At 39.9% G+C, this 18561-nt stretch overlaps 1 protein-coding gene across 4 annotated transcripts in view; it reads right to left on the bottom strand.

Annotated features, from left to right (window-relative positions):
* The window catches only part of atp8a2 (ATPase phospholipid transporting 8A2), a 564661-nt gene that overhangs the window by 54990 nt on the left and 491110 nt on the right, over positions 1-18561 (bottom strand). For all 4 annotated transcript variants that reach the window (XM_060826104.1, XM_060826105.1, XM_060826106.1 and 1 more), the window contains one exon: positions 16301-16408. In XM_060826104.1, the coding sequence (XP_060682087.1) occupies positions 16301-16408 (108 nt within the window). The remainder of the gene's footprint in view (positions 1-16300; positions 16409-18561) is intronic.

The raw sequence follows: 18561 nt of genomic DNA on the forward strand, positions 1-18561 counted from the left end.
GAAGGTAACAGCTTGGGTCTCGGCAAGCTGAGAGCAGTAATTAGAAAGCCAGATGTATGCTTCCACGCTAATTAGTTGAATGTCAAGGCAATCCCTTCCTCTAGGTTTGTCCTGTATTGAACAAATGCAAACACATACAAAGATCTTCTTGCTCAGAAACAAAGAGAGGCCACAGAAACTTCTCTGGAGCATTCGTACACAATGCAAAACCTACAAACCAGATCCAACCCACTGCATTGTTATATCTAGCCAGAAGCAACCTGATTTAATTTCTTCAAAAGCACTCTCACCAGGGGCTTCTTATCCTAATAGGCTCCATCACGTGCAACTGAATCTGCATGTGTACATTTCACAACAAGAAAATCAGGTCATCTTCCTCATCTGCATTTCTCTACTGTCTAAAGCATTTTGAAAAAAAAATTCATATGTACACTTTTCAGGATACTGTGTGGTTTTATTCCTCAATCTATCATTGAACACACAGCCAGACTGTCAGTTGGAAGAGCTGCATTGGCCAAGATGCCATCTTTAAAATAATACAATAAACTAAAGCTGCGTGCCAACATTCAGATAATCATAATCATCCCAAACCACTGTTTCAAGAGGAGCTAGATTTTCTGAGAGATTCTAAGGCAACATATTTCTCACAAATAATAAAAACCAAAAACCGATTAATTAATTATTAATGGACATTAGAGCAGTTCTAATGAAGAGCAGCACTAGACTTGTATCATTTGGTTTGTATTTCAGATCTCCACCAGCCACAATATCTTTCTTGTAGTTAATTATTTGCTGCTTATTGCACTTTCCTATATACATTTCACTAGTACAAGTGACTACACTTCAAAACATACTTCATTTGCTATATCACGAAATATGGGGTGAATGGCAGCTATTGCTTTTCACAGTATAAATTAGCTATCTTGGTTGAAAACAACAAGGACTGTGCTTCAAAAGTATCCCATTGGCTGTGAAATGCTTTGATACTTCCCAAGGACAAACAAGATACTATTTTATCAGATTGGAAGATTTAATTACTGCTCAAGATTAGATTAGATTAGTCTAGATTCCCTACAGTGTGAAAACAGGCCATTCGGCCCAACCAGTCCACACCGACCCTCTGAAGAGTAACCCACCCAGACCCATTTCCCTCTGACTACTGCACCTAACACTATGGGCAATTTAGCATGGCCAATTCACTGACCTGCACATCTTTGGACTGTGGGAGGAAACCGGAGCACCCACACAGACACAGAGAGTATGTGCAAACTCCACACAGACAGTCGACCGAGGCCGAAATCGAACCTGGAACCCTGGTGCTGTGAGGCAGCAGTGCTAACCACTGAGCCACTGTGCCGCTCCTTGTGATGAGAAATACAGGATGAGCGACAGTGTTCTTTCCATCTCTACCAAGGCAGCCTTTGGCTGTCTGAGACATTTATAGCTTTTTTCTCACCCCATTGTGATTGCAGAACCCCTGTGCCCACATGTCATACTCACTCCTAGATGTAAACCACCTTAACCCCAGACCCCTCACAAACATACACACCACTGCCAAATTGCCTCCTGCATTGACTGACCTCTTTCTCTTGATGACCATCTCTTGTAAAGACACCCCCAGCCCAAAGAATGATCACTTGCTGGCTCCCTCCCAGTTACTGACTTTCCCTTCCCACCTACAACTCCTGATCTCTTTCTTCATTCCATGATGTTTGACTTCACTGCATCAGCATTTCACAAAGCCAATCCCAACATTTCTCCCTATCACCCACATCCTTTTTGGGTGCTTTTTCCAAAGTTTTCAGCTGTGGCCTCCTACCCCTAGCTTTCCTGACTGGTTTACATTAAGGCTAGTTACTAGGCAGAAAGGGAAAGAAAAAGATTATAAGTATATATAAAGACATAGTACTGAACGGTATCCAGCCTTGTCATTGTCCTTCCACTATTCCTGGAAATACTGGGCTGAAACATCAGACTTGAGCAAGAGAATATAGTAACCTCCAGTAAAGAGCATTTGTTTGTGAGGTGCATAGTTTTTTGGCAGTGAAGTACAAATTATGAAATTCCTTTTCTCCAAAACATATGGCATTATACATTTGTAATTTTTTTCTGTAAAGTTTTAAGATTTCTTCAGTTTATTTGGGATTATGTTTTTACGGTGACCTTTACCCCAACCTCTTGCAATGGTCCCTTTGGCAGTACAAGGAGCACTACATCACCCAAATGCAGCAAAATAGATTCACCAGGACTAAAAAAAGGTGCAAATGCTACCATCACTTGCTCCTTTTATATAGATTGCTCAGATCCCTCACAATACAATGAATTTCTCCATAGTATAAGTTACTGATTTTTATCTTAAGAATCAAAACTACGTTCAGGTTGAAGTTAAATGGGCTCCAATGCTAATCTGGGGATTAAGTATTGTTACATATTAAATTTACATGTTAATTTACATTTAGATTAATTTCAGTAATTTAGGAGCATTTTGGCTCCAAAATGTAACATATGTTTCCACAATCAGTTTCTATTTGCTACCTGTCACAACTATCATTTTTAAACATTAAACTATCAAAGATTTCACATCTTCTGAGTGCAACAGTTCAGTGGAATCAATAGTCATGAATCATTGTGCACATATTACATAAAAAAGTTAAACAATTGCATTTTTTTACATTGATAACTAACTTAAAATTTGGGTATTTGTATAAGGTGATCACTAATTTTTATCAAGCCTTGTTTGACAACCTGATCACATTCTTAAATCCAGTGATTATAAACAGGGATGTTTTCAGAATATGGCAGTCAAAGTGTTTCCATTTGTATCACTTGAAAAACCGTGAGAAACCGTCACAAAGCAATTGCAAAAGGTTTAGTGGCCTTTTTCTGCACAATCTCAAGAATTTAGCACAGGTCTCAAATAGAAGTGAAACAAAGTGAACCTAACATCCTGCCAGCTAACTTTGGAATCTGATTAAGGTAATTTAGATAATGTTAATAACACATGATGATAAGGCAGACAACATCACTAAAAAAAAAGCCACAAATTATCTAACAAATATATATTGATATTGTGTTCACAGTTACAAAGTTAGCATGAAAAATCTTCTAAAACTCCCCTCTCTGACTGACCAGCTTTGGAAAATTACTTGAGTCAATTTACAGCTTAAGAATGATGAAAGGAAGTTTTAAGAAAATTTGCTCCATTAGGTCTAGAAACAATAAGCTACGCAAAGCAAAATTCTCAGGAGACTTGGAGCCAGCAGACCCTAAACCTCAATATTCAGCAACTGCATTAGGTATGGGATGGCTGGAATTTCCAAAGTGTGGACAAGCCTTAAAATGTACCAGCTGTTCAGCACATCTCCACATAAGACATCATCTTTTTTTCTAAGGGCTAACACAGATTCCTGAAGCACGTACCAGTCTCACTTTGGTAGGTCATCAAAAAACAACGTTCCACTGCAGTGAGTATCTTTTCCTCCCTCCTTGCATAGCAAATGGTTCACTCTGCACAGGCAGATTTTATGATTTGCTGGTCCCCACATTCCTGTCAAAGCCCTTTTGAAATGAAACCTGCTGCAGCTGTCAGGATTTATTTACATGGATTTCTGACACAAATTGAATTAATGAGAGTAATTTGGCTCGGGAAATGTTTTTTGCATACGACGGCTTTTGCTTTCCTTTCTCCACATGGCAATTCTCTAATCAGCTATCTTAAGGCCAGTTAAAAGTTAAGCTGACATTGGTTGGGGAAGTGAATGGTAGTAGAAGCTTCTTGCAGCTTTATGTAACTGCAGCAGAAGGATCAGATTGCATGTCTTATAGGTTAGCTAATGATTCAAAGATCCACTCCAAACTCTCAGATTCTTCAAAAACCAACAGGACAGCTGTTCTGGGGTAGGTCTGTTATAAGTTTCAATGATCAGCTAAAAGCTTCAGCCACAACAGACGACAAAGAGTGTGCTGGTTAGCTCCCCATTGTTTGTTTCAAGAGATCCCACAGCAACCAGATACAATGAAAAAATTTGACTCAGGTGAACATTTGCTTCACAGTAAATTTAACCTTTTGAGTAGTACTGAAAGGGAAATTCTATTGAAACTTCTTCTTGTTCTCCTGAGGAATTTTTAAGAAGAGATTCAAGGGAAAAATTAAAATTTATACTGCATGAGAGGATAGTGCTGATAGATTGGCAAATCAGTACTCTCATCTCATGTAGTAGAAATGTCAGTCTTCCCTCTGGATTTGTATTTTTGCAAAATGTCCTGATGAATGCAAGCTGAAAAACTTCAACAAAATGCACCCTTTTTCAGCACCAATAAAGTTTTCTATGACCAAACAAGCTCCTTTCTCTTTAGTTTTAAAAAGGAATTTCTGGAACACATTCTTTGAAAATAGAGTGGGGATTTATTTAAAATTACTCATGCTTTGCACTTGGAGTGGCTGATTATGGGCTCTCCAGTGTTCTGTTGAACTGGGAAGAGCATTCCCAAATTTTCTTATGCTATGTCAAAATTTATAACATTTTTTCTACTTTAGTTTTATTCCAGGCAAAGCCAGACTTGGCACCAGTTCAGGGAAACTAAAATTTTCTAAAGCATTCTGAAAAACATGCAATGCCACTGAGATGTTAATAACTGATTTAGGTGGCCAATTCAGATACCTGGAATTGATCTTCCCCTGTATAAGGTTTCTTTATGGCATCTTTGAAGTATAGGATGTTGGTCCCTGAAGTACATTGGATTGAATATGGCATTAGGTAGCATGACGTATAATTTCTAGACCAGATGTCAGCCTAGGATCAGTATTAATACTTTTGTCTCCAAGTCTATAGGTTATGGATTGAGATCCCATTCCAGAAATCTGAACATGAAATGGAGATTGGTGCTTCAGTGTAATACTAAGGGATGTTATATTGAGGAGCTGTGTGTTTAACAATATTTTGAACTGAAAGCCTTCTGCCCTCCTGGTTGGTCATAAAAAATTCTATGAATCTACTCAAACTGAAATAGAGTTCTCCTGGTAAACTGGCCAAATGCGTTCCCCAAACAAGATCATTATCTAGTAATTTGTCTCATTGCTTCTTGGGACTTTGCTTGTGCTACAACATTATGATAAGCACTGAAAATAGGAAAGGCACAACAGAAATGTAACTTCTGGAATTTAACTTAGTACATTTTGAAACAACAGTGTTATTTAGTTGAATTAAGTTTTATGTGTGCTTTGGTGAGGGGACTGTATAAGGATCAGATGATGATGTTTGTGAAATATCTTGGTATTCAGATTTCTGCCATCAACTCTCACTAATGTTTGCTCCTTCTTGCTTTTAGCTCCACTCAGTTCTACATCTTGATGTTTTGATTGAAGTTCTCTTATAAGAACATGCATGAATAACGGCAAGCCTAAGGATTGGAGCAATTTATGACAAGAGGGGGCCAAGAAACTGATTGGAGGAGAATATGAATGTAAGTTAGTGAGGAAGATAAAACCGGCCTGTGCAAGCTTCTAGTTGATATGTTAAAGAAAAAAAGTGAGCAAGGATAAATTTAGGCCCATTACAGGTGGGGATAGGAGAACTTAAGAGATGAAAACAAGGAAATGGCAGAAACTCAACAGTCACTTTGCATCTTTCTTCGCAGAGAATGATACAGAAAATCTTCATAACTTCTAGGTAACCAAGGAATTTATGTTAGTAAAGAGATAAAATAAATTACTATTAATAAAGAAGTAATACTTTAAAAGTTAGCTGGATTGAGAGTAGATGAATCTCCTAGACCAGATGGCCTTCATCACAGATGGAAGAAATAGTAGTTGAGACAATGGATGCATTGGTGATTATCTTTCAAAATTCTATAGATTATGGAAAAGTTCCTAATAACTGTAAAGTAGCAAATGTAAGCCCATTACTTAAAAAGGGGGGGGGGAAAGAGATTGGTGAACTCCATATTAATTTCATTTAACATATTAATTTGTAATAGAGAAAATTATGTGACCATATTATAAATGATTTGATAACTGAAGATTTAGAAAGTATAATAAAATTAGACAGAGTCAATATGGATTTATGAAAAGGGATCGCGTTTGACAAAATTGGATTTGAAGATGTTATTTTAGTACAAACAGAGGAGAGAAAAAAAGGAGTATTTCTCAAATGGTAAGTGATTGGGGTGAGGATGTTCAAAAGGATCCATGAGTCACTAAAAGCTATCCTGTTGGTGCAGTAGGTAAATGATGGGTTGGCCTATATCACAAGGGACTGGAATACAGAAATGAAGATGTTTAGCTGCAGTTGTATAGAGACTTCACCTGAAATATCCTGAACAGTTTTGGATTCATTATCTAAGGAAGAATATGCTTGGCAGAGAGACAGTGTAACAAAAGTTGACCAGATTAATACAAAAACAGAAATTGCTCGAGAAAATCTGGCAGCATCTGTAGAGAGAAAGCAGAGTTTCATCAAGAGTCACTAGACTTGAAATGTAAACTCTGCTTTCTCTGCACAGTTGCTGCCAGACTTGCAGATTTTCTCCAGCAATTTCTGTTTTTGTTTCAGATCTCCAGCATCCGCACTTCTTTGTTTTATTAAGTAGATTAATCTCTGAGATTATTTTATGAGGAGAAACTGAGAAAATTGAATGTGCATTCTTTCAAGTCTCAAAGAATAAGATGTGATTTCATTGAAATGTTTAAAATTCTTACAGGGTATGAGAGGGTGGATTCAAATAGGGAGTTCTCCCTGATTGAGGACTCTAAAATCAGAGAATACAATCTCAGAATAGGGGCTAGGCCATTTAAGAACGAATGGGGAGAAATTTCTTCACTTAACGGGACATTAATCTTTGAAATTCTCTACCCTAGAGTGTGAAAATTCAATCACTGAGGAGATTCAAGACAAAAATCGATAGGTTTCTAGAGAATAACGGGTTGAATGGTTATTAGAATAATAGAATACCTATTGCATGGAAACAGGCCCTTTGGCCCAACAAGTCCACACCGACCCTCCGAAGAGTATCCCACTCAGACCTATTCCCCTACCTTTACCCCTGACTCAGGCAGCTAATGTATACATCCCTGATCACTATGGGCAATTTAGCACGGCCAATTTACCTAACCAGCATGTCTTTTGATTGTGGGAGGAAACCAGAGCACCCGGATGAAACCCATGCAGACACGGGGAGAATGTGCAAACTCTACGCATTAAACCTGGGTCCCTGGGGCTGTGAGTCAGCAGTGCATACTGCTGTGCCATCGTGCTGCCCAAAGAAAGAATGGAAAGATTATAGAAAGAATGTGGGAAAATGACATTGAGGAGATGATCAGTTATAATCTAGAGTAACAGAACTAACTCCATAAACTGGATGTCCTATGCTTTTTCCCTCTATTCCTACCCATAAAGAAATCCAATCTGTCACATGTGGGTTTACCTTATACTGGGCTTACATCAGGTTTGTTCCATTTTCTGGCTACCTTCAGACTTGGAGTTCCTAATTTCTGTTCATAATGTGGGTTATTCTGTTGTCCTGCATGATATTTATGGTAATAGCTCAGCAAAGACTTGGTGAAATTTAACTTCCACATTCTTTATGAATGTTTTAGCTCAAATACAGATAGGTTATATTTTTTCAAAAATTAAAAGCCATACTGCCATGTCGCTTATAGTATCTGTTTGAATTAGTATTTTAAAAAATAAGGAACTGAATGACATAGGCCAAATTACTCATTGGTGTAGAGCTACTGTAGCTGTACATTGGCTTATTTTTCAAGAAGCACTGCTGATATGTAACCTGTAATGTATGCTACAGCCACTCAATGTAAGGCCATTTGACTGAATAGGAACAATAGCTGAAATGATGTTATCTCCTCTGTAAGAAAGACAGCACAAACTACAAACCAATGTTTGGGCCCAGCTCCATTTAGGCACTGAATATAGCACTGCATTAGAGCATATTTAATCAGACAGCTTTAGTGTTGCTATTTCATGGATGTTGTAAACAACATGAATGCTGAGCAGAAACGTTTTTTTGTTAACTTCCTTCTTCTTTGCTGAAAATAGTGACTTGTGCGTGGTATTGCTCCAGGGTCACCCAACAGAACCATGTTAAGGTGCATATTCTTCATTAATAAATGCAGATTGAGAGTGGGGGTAGGTTATTCAATCATAGAAGGGTTAGCCCAATCTTAATTTTGCTGAACATCCACACTTTCAAACAGGGATGACTGCTCTTCGAATGACCTCTTTCTGCATTGTAGATATTCTATGATCAGTCTAAATTATCAGATCTCTGGTACGGGACTTGAGTCTATGACCTCTGGACCCTGAGGTAAGCATGCTGAAACTGATTCCAGGCTGTGAACAGGGTAGAAAGCTGCCAAAGAAAGTTGTAAGTATTACACTTCTAGTGCTGTGGCTTTCTCAATGGCTGTGAAAGATCTTATGGGACTGCATTAGTTTCCTGTGCATTGTGCAATCGAATTTGTCATAACCACCAAAACTTGTTATATAATGCCTTGTGAAGTGCCTTGGGATGCAATTTGTTGATTTCAGCAGTAAAAAGTGATCTCTGCTTGCCAAGGACTTGAATTCTTTAAGTATATAAGGAAAAATCTTATTTTTTCAACGATGAAACATGCTAAACATTCCTTTGTATATTGTAGATCCGGTACTATTGTTGCTGACTGCCATATAGAATTTGTCAAACCTCAGTTCATTAGTATGACTTGTTGGTGGAAAGAAGATCATATAATCAGCATCCATTGCTATTTATGTTTGCTGCAAATTATATACTTATATGGTGGATCTGTTTAGAAGGGGATTCTTCTCCAAATAGGAATTTTACTGTCCTGAACGAAAAGAATACTTGGATCTGTGCTTCATTCAATTCCATAATCCTTTATGAAAAAGAAAATCACCACCAAAATACACATTTAAAAGACTAGAGGTGTATAGTTCTATCCAGGGACTACCAAATGTACTGCGGATTGAAAATAATAATAATCATAGAATTCTGAGTGTGTGGAAACAGGCCATTCGGCCCAACAAGTCCACACCACTCTCCAAAGAGCATCCCATCCAGACCAAGCCCCTTACCTTATACCTGTAATCCTGCCATTCCCATGGCAATCCATCGAGCTTGCACATTCCTGGACAATTTAGCAAAACTAATTCATCTAACCTGCATCTCTTTGCACTGTGGGATGAAACCCATGCAGACACTGGGAGAATATGTAAATTCCACACAGACAGTCACCTGAGCTGGAATCAAACCTAAGTCCTTGGTGCTGTGAGGTAGCAGTGCTAACCATTGAGCCACTGTGCTGGGAATGAATTTTAACTGTAATAATCAAATTTTGCCTCCCACTAATGAACAATGGCATATATTCCAAGATAGCAGAAATCACCTGTAGTCATAAGTACAACAAATTTGCTGCCACCATTTCCAGCAATTACTAAAAATAATACTTAAAAATACAAACAACCTGAGGATATTGAAAGTACCAAAGTGTTTGCTACAGGGTCTACGGTGGCACTTGAACAATCCGCAAACACAAATAAAATGATATAAAATTTTCAAAAACATACATAAAATTTAAAAAATGATATCTTACTTTGTATTCTCACTCACTTTCTGGCTCCGTCACTATCTACATAATTGCATAACCTCCGCCAATTAGAATGGAAAAGAGATTTTAGTAACTAATCCAAAGTTTTGCAATCAGGAACAAATGGCACACATATTTTCCATGTTTACAGCTGTCCAAAAATATTATACATGCTTTTCCATGGTAAATTACAGTCATTAAGAGTCCAACACAGCCTAGCACCCTCTACAGGGTATCTCTACAGAATTTACTTCAGGATGTCTAAGTCAGAAAATATTATAATGAAATCATTTATGCAAGCAAAGTGGAGAAGGAAAGAAACATGGGATTAAGAGAGATGGATAAGACACGGAAAGAAAAGTTAAAAACTTTCCTTTAAATTTTACCTTGATTATATATGTTGTTGGAGATTTTTTAATTTGAAGGAATTCGGTTCTAGGCTTGTAAAATAATTTTTCAGAAAGGCGGTTTGGCAGTAATTAAGATCTATTATGTAATTCATTTAAACTTAGAATGAATTATTTTGTATGCTTAGTGGATTTATAGTGCACAAATACAGCAACTTCATGTATTTCAGGTGTCTGAATGACACATCTTTTGGTATGAGACAGAAAAAACTACAGGTGCTGGAATCTAAAGTAGACAGGCAGGAGGCTGGAATAACATAGCAAGCCAGGCAGATCAGGAGGTGGAGAAGTCGGTGTTTCAGGTGTAACCCTTCTTCAGGACTGGGTAAAGGTGAGAGGAGAGCTGCAGATAAAGGTGGCAGTAGGTGCAGGGTGGTGAAGTGTGGATAGGTGAAGACAGGTAGAGGGTATGACGTGGTTGGTCAATGGGAGGAATGAGTCCAATTGGTAACAGGAATGGGAGGGGGAGGGGCTGGGAAGGGAATGGTCCTTGTGGAAGGTAGTCTTCCACTACCAATACTCTCCTCCATCTCACCGAACTGGTCCTCACTCTCAACAACTTTTAACTCCTCCCATTTCCTCCAAATCCAGGGGTACCTGGATGGGCCCCCGTTAGATCTGCCCATTTGTCAGCTATGTCGAACAGTCCCTCTTCATCCCTACACAGGCACTGTGCCCCAACTGTTCTATCATTATATCGATGACTGCATCGGTGCAGTATCCTGCACCCATCCATTTCTGGCGACAGTCTCCAGACAGATATTTACTACAAACCCACAGACTCCCATAACTACCTGGACTACACCTCCTTCCATGTAGTATCCTGCAAGAACTCCATCCCATTCTCCCTCTGCCGCATTGGACTAGGAGACATTCTACTCCCAAGCATCCCAGATGTCCACCTATTTCAAACAACGGGCTTTTCCTCCCTCTGCCATTTGAACAGCCCTCCACTGCACGACCTCCATTCCCTGTTCCACTGCTTTAACCCACCCCACAATGCAATAAAGACAAGAGACCCCGGGTCCTTACCTATAGCTACGCCAGTCTCCGCATTGAACGCATCATCTGTAAACAGTTCTGCCAACTCCAATTATACCCCACCACCAAGAACACCTTCCTTTCCCACTCCTCTCTGCTGACCACAAGGACCGTTCCCTTCGACAGTCCTGATTTTGCACCACTCTCCCCACCATCTCCATAGAACCCCTAGGCACCTTCCCCTGCAACCAGAAAAGATGCAAAACCTGTTGGTACACCACCCCCCTCACCACCATCCAGGGCCCCAAACAGTCCCTCCAAGTGAGACAGAGGTTCACCTGCCTCTCTTCCAATCTATTTACTGCATCAGGTGCTCCCAGTGGAGAGACCAAAAGTCTTCTCTACATTAGGGAGACCAAAAGTGAACTTAGGGAACGGTTCGCCGAGCTCTTCAGCCTGGTCCACAGGGGCCGACCGGACCTCCCAGTCACTGCCCATTTTAATTCCCCTTCCCACTCCCTTTCCGACATGACCATCCTTGGCCTCCTCCATTGCATAACGAACCAAACTGCAAATTGGAGGAACAACACTTCATCTTGTGCCTGAGTGGCCTACAGCCTAGAGGACTCAACATTGAGTTCTCTAATTTCAAATAACCTCCTTTTCCATCCCTGACTCCTTTCTCAGCCCATCCCCCTCCCTTCCACTTCTCCCTGCCACCAATCGGATTCATTTCTCCAAGTGACTAACCAGATCGTACCCTCTACGGTCTTCACCTATCCCCACTTGACCTCCCCCACACCCACAACCCCCTTTATCTGCAGCTCCCCCAACACCCACCCCTAGTTCTGAACTGTCGACTTCTCCACCTCCTGATGCTGCCTGGCTTGCTGTGTTCTTCCAGCCTCCTGCCTGACGTCTTTTAGTATGGCAAGGCTTTTGGAGAATTAGGGCAACTGTGACAACTTTCTAATCTTCTGAGGAATGTCTAATGTTCCGAGGAACAGTTACTTCCCCGGAAACAGTAACTGAATTCTCTGCACATGTGCTGCCAGACTGCTCACCTCTTGCAGCAATTTCTGTTTTTATTTCTGATTTACAGCATCTGCAGTTGTTTTGTTTTTTTCCCTAATCTTGTTGTTTAACAGCACCACTGTATAAACTGGAAATAATTTCCCAATTAACCTTTAATACTGGCGAGTTTTCATAACCTCACTGCTAATCTTACCACACAATTTGTAACGTTAAATCTGAATGATGGAATTTACTTTCATTATGGATTGTATAATACTGGTCCTGAAATGAAAAAAAAAATCCCAAAACAACTTCCCATTGTGAACATAAGGTTGATGACAAGAATGAACTGGTCTACTGTTTTATTTAGGGAGAAAAAGAAATAGGTCTAAAGAAATAATTCAGTAAAATAATATTGCATCCTTCATTAGCATTTCTGTGTGAAGGCATGTACTAGGCTAGTGATGCCATAAATAATGAAATCACTATTCCGTTCATTTACTAACTGTTTTTACTGTATGGTGGTGAGAGATTACTGAGGGAATTGCATTTATGCTTCGTGACAGAAAGTTCTGCACAAACTTTAGTAATAAATGCTTGGATTGTTTCCTTGAATATTTTAATACACAGTAACAGTCGGCAGTTTGTGAACTGAAATCAAGAAGTTAACACTGGAATAATTATGTTGATTTGTTGAAAATCCAAATGCTAGTTTTTAAGATTGAACATCTGTTAACTGTTAAATGTAAAAATGTTTAAAATGAACAAGAATACAATACTTTGAAAGTCCACGTTCAGAGATTTTCAAGAAAGCAATCTCCAAATTTTCTAAAAATCCATGACTAATTTTATTTTCCTTGACAGTAGAGTATGATGATTTTACCAGTTTTCTTGGTACAGAGGTTATTGAATGGGAATATACGACATTGGGTGGATGGCTAGCACTCCTTGTGAGACCTCCACTTTACTTCTACCATACTCCACATTGTGCCCCTGCTTCAACTTTGCTGGCTTGCTTTCATTGTCTGCTTTCATTACTGTTCTGAAGTCATACCAGACCAGAAATCTGCTAACTCTGTTTCTCTCTCCACAGGTGAGTTTCACCAGCATTTTCTGTGCTTGTTTCAGATTTCCAGCATCTGCAGTAGTTTGCTTTTATCCTTTTATGGAAGTGGCCGTGGGTTTGGAAGGTGCTGTCTAAATAGCCTTGATGAACTTCTGCAGTGCATCGATTAGTTGTACATACTGCTACTACTGAACATCAGGTGTGGAGAATGAATGTCTGAGAGTTTGGGCTGCTTTGTCCTGATGGTGTCAAGCTTCCAGAGAGTTGTTGGAGCTGTACTCATACAGTCCTGACTTGGGCGAAGAGGCTTTTCAACTCAGGTGGTGAGTTGCTCACTGCAGGATCCCAAGATTCTGACCTGTTCTTGCTTTTTAAGCTGAGCCAGCATTTATTGTCCATCCTCAATTACCTAGACAGCAGGTCAATGTCAACTATACTCTAGGTCTGGAGCATGTAGACCAGACCACATAAGGATGAACCAGGTGGGTTTTTCTAACAACTAGACTCATAACTCCAATTTATTTGTTGAATTCAAATGCCATGGATTTCAAACCTAGATTCCCAGAACATTTGAAACGAAAACAGATATTGCTGGAAAGACTCAGCAGGCCTGGCAGCATCTGTGGAAAGAAAACAGAGTTTCTCTCCACAGATGCTGTACCTGCGGACAGAAACCAGTTCTGAAGACAGTCACTGGACCCAAAACATTAAACTATTTTCTCTGCATAGATGCTGCCAGACCTGCTGAGTTTTTCCAGCAATTTCTATTTTTGTTTGGTTTCCAGCATCTGCAGTTATTTGGTTTTCCCTAGAACATTACCTGGATCTCTGGATTATTAGCAAGGCCATCACCTTTCTCTTTTATACCCTGTATTTATATGGCTAGATCAATTCAGTTTCCAGTCAATGATGAATGCAGGATGCAGCAGTGGTAATGCCAATGAATGCCAAGGTTAGATTGTTTAAATTGGCCAAAGCGATGATTAAATCCTCTCATATTGGAGATGGTCATTGCCTGGCAATTATGTGATGCAAATGTTAGTTGCCAATTGTCATCCCAAACCTGGAAATTGTTCAGGTATTATTGTATTTGGTCATAGACTGCTTTGGGACCTGAAGAGCTATGAACGGCGCTTTAACATTGAGCAATCATAGGTGAATATCTCCACTTCTGACTTTATGATGGAAAAAAGGTCATTGATGAAGATTGTTGGGCCTAGGACACTATCCTGAAGAACTCCCGCAAATATGTCCTGGGGCTGAGAAAACAGTCCTCCAAAAAGCACAGTCACCTTCCCTTGTGTCAGGTATGATTCCAACCAGCAGTGAGTATTTCCTTTGATTCCCATTGACTGCACTTTTATTAGGATTCCTTGATGTCAAACACAGCTACTCTCATCTCACCTATATCCCTTTGCAGACTCTTTATGCCCTCTCCACAACTTACTTTCCTATCTACTTTGTATCATCGAAGTCAACAAACTTACTTTCAGTCTCTGCACCCAAGCCACTGTTATAGATTGTAAGCCCAAATACAATGATCCTTATCATGACATCACTTAAAACCAATTATTTATATCTATCGATCCTCTATGCTTGTAAATAGCCCTTGCTTCATAACCTCTTACATTGAGTAGTAACTTATAGTGTGCCGCCTTGTCAAATGCCTTCCTGATATTAAGCACAATACATTCACTGGTTCCCCTTTATCTATATTCTTTCAAATTTTCTCAAAGACATTTAATAAGGCCTTGGAACTCCCAGCCTCTGCCTCTGCAGCCTCAGAACTCCTGGCCTCACCACAGAAGTGGCCTGCCTCCTCTTGGCCTGGCATGGTGGCCTCCCATCCCAGTGTGGTGGTCTCTTGGCACAGTATGCCAGTCTGCAAGCCAAGCATGAGTCCTCTTGGACTAACATGGCAAAAACCCAGGGGCCCAGCATGGTTGTCTTCAGGCAGCATGTAGCAGTCTCTGGGTCTGGCATGGCCTCCTGGTCTTGAGGTGATTCCAGAATGATCTCCCAGCCTTGTGAACCTTGAGGTGAAGCCAAGCGTGGTCTGGAGTGAAGCCCGTTGTGGACTGGAGGCTTGGTGCCAACATGGATTGGGTCAGCGACCGTTGTTCTGAAACTTTTTGTCCATTTTATAATTTATTTCTAAATCTGCAATGCTACACTTTTTTGACTTTTCTATTTTTCCACGAGCGGTACTTTGGGACCTTTGTACTAAGATGGCACTGTAAGCAGTGACTTGTACGCTTTTCACTGTATTCATTTGAGTATGTGACAGCATTCAATTCTATTCTAATTGATAAATTAAACAAGCATGATTTTTCAAAATTCATTCACAGGAGGTGGGTGTTGCCAGCTGGAGCTGCGTCTGTTGCTGAGCCTTCCTGAACCACCACAGTCTGTTTTGTGTCAGTGGACCTACAATGCTATCAGGAAAGGAGTTCCAGGGTTTGACCCAGAGACACTGAAGGAATGGTGATGTATTTCCAAATCTGGATGCTGAGTGGCTTGAAGGCTATTATGCATTACAGTAGGGATAGATCATGTTGAGACAATGTCCCTTTAAGAGGTGAATCACTTAAATCCTGGTGACTCATCAGTCAGGTGTGTGTGAACATGTGTTCACACTTGTTTTGGGTTCTTTCAGAGATAACTGCCTCAGAATAAAACCTCCCTGTAGGATTGCAGGAAATAACAAATTTGTGTGTTCCTTAATCCTGACTGAAGCCTACTAAGTGTTCAGTACAGAAAAGAGGTGAATGTGCAAGTGGTGGTATTCCACATATCTGCTGCCCTTTTCCTTCTAGAAGTAATGATCATGGGTTGGAAGATGCTGCCAAAGGATACTTTGTGAATTTCTGCAGTGCATCTATAGCAGCACACACTGCTGCTATACTGAGCATAATCGTGGAGGGTGTGAATATTTGTGGATATGGTGCCACTCAAGTGAGTTGCTTTTTTTCCAGATGGTGTTAAGCTTCTTAAGTGTTTCCTTTTCCCAGAACAATTTTGCAATAAAATGTTGCAATAAAATGTTCCAAGAGCCCTGCTATAATTTCCTTAATTATAGATTTAAGCATTTTCCCTACGACAGACATAGGGCTAACCAGCATTTTGAATATATGCAGCCCAGATGGCAAAATCTTAAAATAATTGTGCCAATATTTAGTATCATTATCATTTTTATTCGATATAATTTTACATAGAAGCAGCATTATTGCTTACCTGTCCAAGCATATCTGGTGCAATTGGGATGGTGGGCCAGATGGCTGAGTAGACTCCTAAAAACGCCAACCACATCAATATACTACCCCAAACAGCCAAGTGACTGAACTGAAGAAAAAGAAATGATTTCTTCAATAAATCAACAGACAAACAACAATACAGTACTTGAAATCTCTTATGATGTGCTGTGGTTACATGATCAATAAACATTTGGGTTGTCAGGTAAATAGGTAGAGCAATTGCCTGTTGCCCATAGAAGATCTCAGGCATCTTTCTTCATTGAGAGAGACAATTGATTGTAGTATTTGAGGGACAACATTCCCTACTAAACATGGGCAGGTCAAAGAGCACAATCAGCACATGCTGTTGGCAAAATTCTTTAACATATTTGCTAACTGATCAAACTGACCCTTTTAATGTTTGTAGAGTCATTTTTTTTCCATGGTCATCCGCCCAAAGCAATTAAAAAATGTTTACAGACTTTGGTATGAATTATCTAGAATACAGTATATTTGTTGAAAATGAAGTGAAAGTAAAACCTCTAAAATATAATGAGAAGTGGGAAAAGTATGATGTTTTAAAGTTATTTCTTTATCGTTAATGTTTCAACAGCAAACATTTCAGACAATGTATAACCACAAAAACAGAAAAAGAAAAAGAAAACCTTTAGAAATGACACCTAGAAAAGGCAGGAAATTTCCTTAAGTTCCCAGTATCCCAAATTAGTAGCAATTAAGCAATGTTTTCGAAAGGTATATAGAATCATAGAGGTGTACAGCATGAAAACAGTCCAACTCATCCATGCTGAGCAGATATCCCAACCCAGTCTACCTGCCAGCACCCGGCCCATATCCCTCCAAACCCTTCCTATTCGTATACCCATCCAGGTGTCTTTTAAATGTTGCAATCGTACTAGCCTCCATCACTTTCTCTGGCATCTCATTCCATACACATACCACCCTCTGAGTGAAAGCGATGCCCCTTAGATCTCTTTTATATCTTTCCCCTCTCACCCTAAACCTATGCCCTCTAGTTCTAGACTCCCCGACCCCAGGGAAAAGACTTTGTCTATTTATTTTATCCATGCCCCTCATGATTTTATAAACCTCAAAAAGGTCATCCCTCAGCCTCCGACACTCCAGGGAAAACAACCCCAACCTGTTCAGCCTCTCCCCATAGCTCAAATCCTCCAAACCTGGCAACATCCTTGTAAATTTTTTCTGAACCCTTTCAGGTTACACAATATCTTTCCGATAGGAAGGAGACCAGAATTGCTCACAATATTCCAAAAATGGCCTAACGAATGTCCTGTACAGCCGCAACATGATCTCCTAACTCCTGTACTCAATACTCTGACCAATAAAGGAAAGCATACCAAACACCGTCTTTCACAATCCTATCTATTTGCGACTCCACTTTCAAGGAGCTATGAACTTGCACTCCAAGATCTCTTTGTTCAACAACACTCCCTAGGACCTTACCATTAAGTATATAAGTCCTGTTAAATGCATTTTGCAAAAGCAAATCTTATCTAAATTAAACTTCATCTTCCACTTCTCAACCCATTGGCCCAACTGATCAAGATCCCAGTGTAATCTGAGGCAACTTTTTTCACGGTCCAATACACCTCTAATTTTGTCATCAGCAAACTTACTAACTCTCCCCCTTAAGCTCACATCCAAATCATTTATATAAATGATGAAAAGTAGTGGACCCAGCACCAATCCTTGTGGAACTCCACTGGTCACAGGTCTCCAGTCTGAAAAACAACTCTCCACCACCACCACCCTGTCTTCTACTTTTGAGCCAGTTCTGTATCCAAATGGTGACTTCTTCCTGTATTCCATGAGATCTAACCTAGCTCACCAGTCTCCCATGGGGAACCTTGTTGAAAGCCTTACTGAAGTCCATATAGATCACATCTACCGCTCTGCCCTCATCAATCTTTTGTTACTTCTACAAAAAAACTCATTCAAGTTTGTGAGACATGATTTCCCATGCATAAAGCCATGTTGACTATCCCTAATCAGTCCTTGCCTTTCCAAATACATGTACATCCTGTCCCTCAGGATTCCCTCCAACAACTTGCCCACCACCGACATCAGGCTCACTGGTCTATAGTTCCCTAGCTTGTCCTTACCACCCTTCTTAAATAGTGGCACCATATTAGCCAACCTCCAGTCTTCTGGGTACAAATATTTCAGTAAGAAGCTCCGCAATCACTTCTCTAGCTTCCCACAGAGTTCTAGGGTACACCTGAT

The sequence above is a fragment of the Hemiscyllium ocellatum genome, chromosome 6 (assembly GCF_020745735.1).
Source record: "Hemiscyllium ocellatum isolate sHemOce1 chromosome 6, sHemOce1.pat.X.cur, whole genome shotgun sequence".
In the NCBI taxonomy this organism is placed as follows: Eukaryota; Metazoa; Chordata; class Chondrichthyes; order Orectolobiformes; family Hemiscylliidae; genus Hemiscyllium; species Hemiscyllium ocellatum.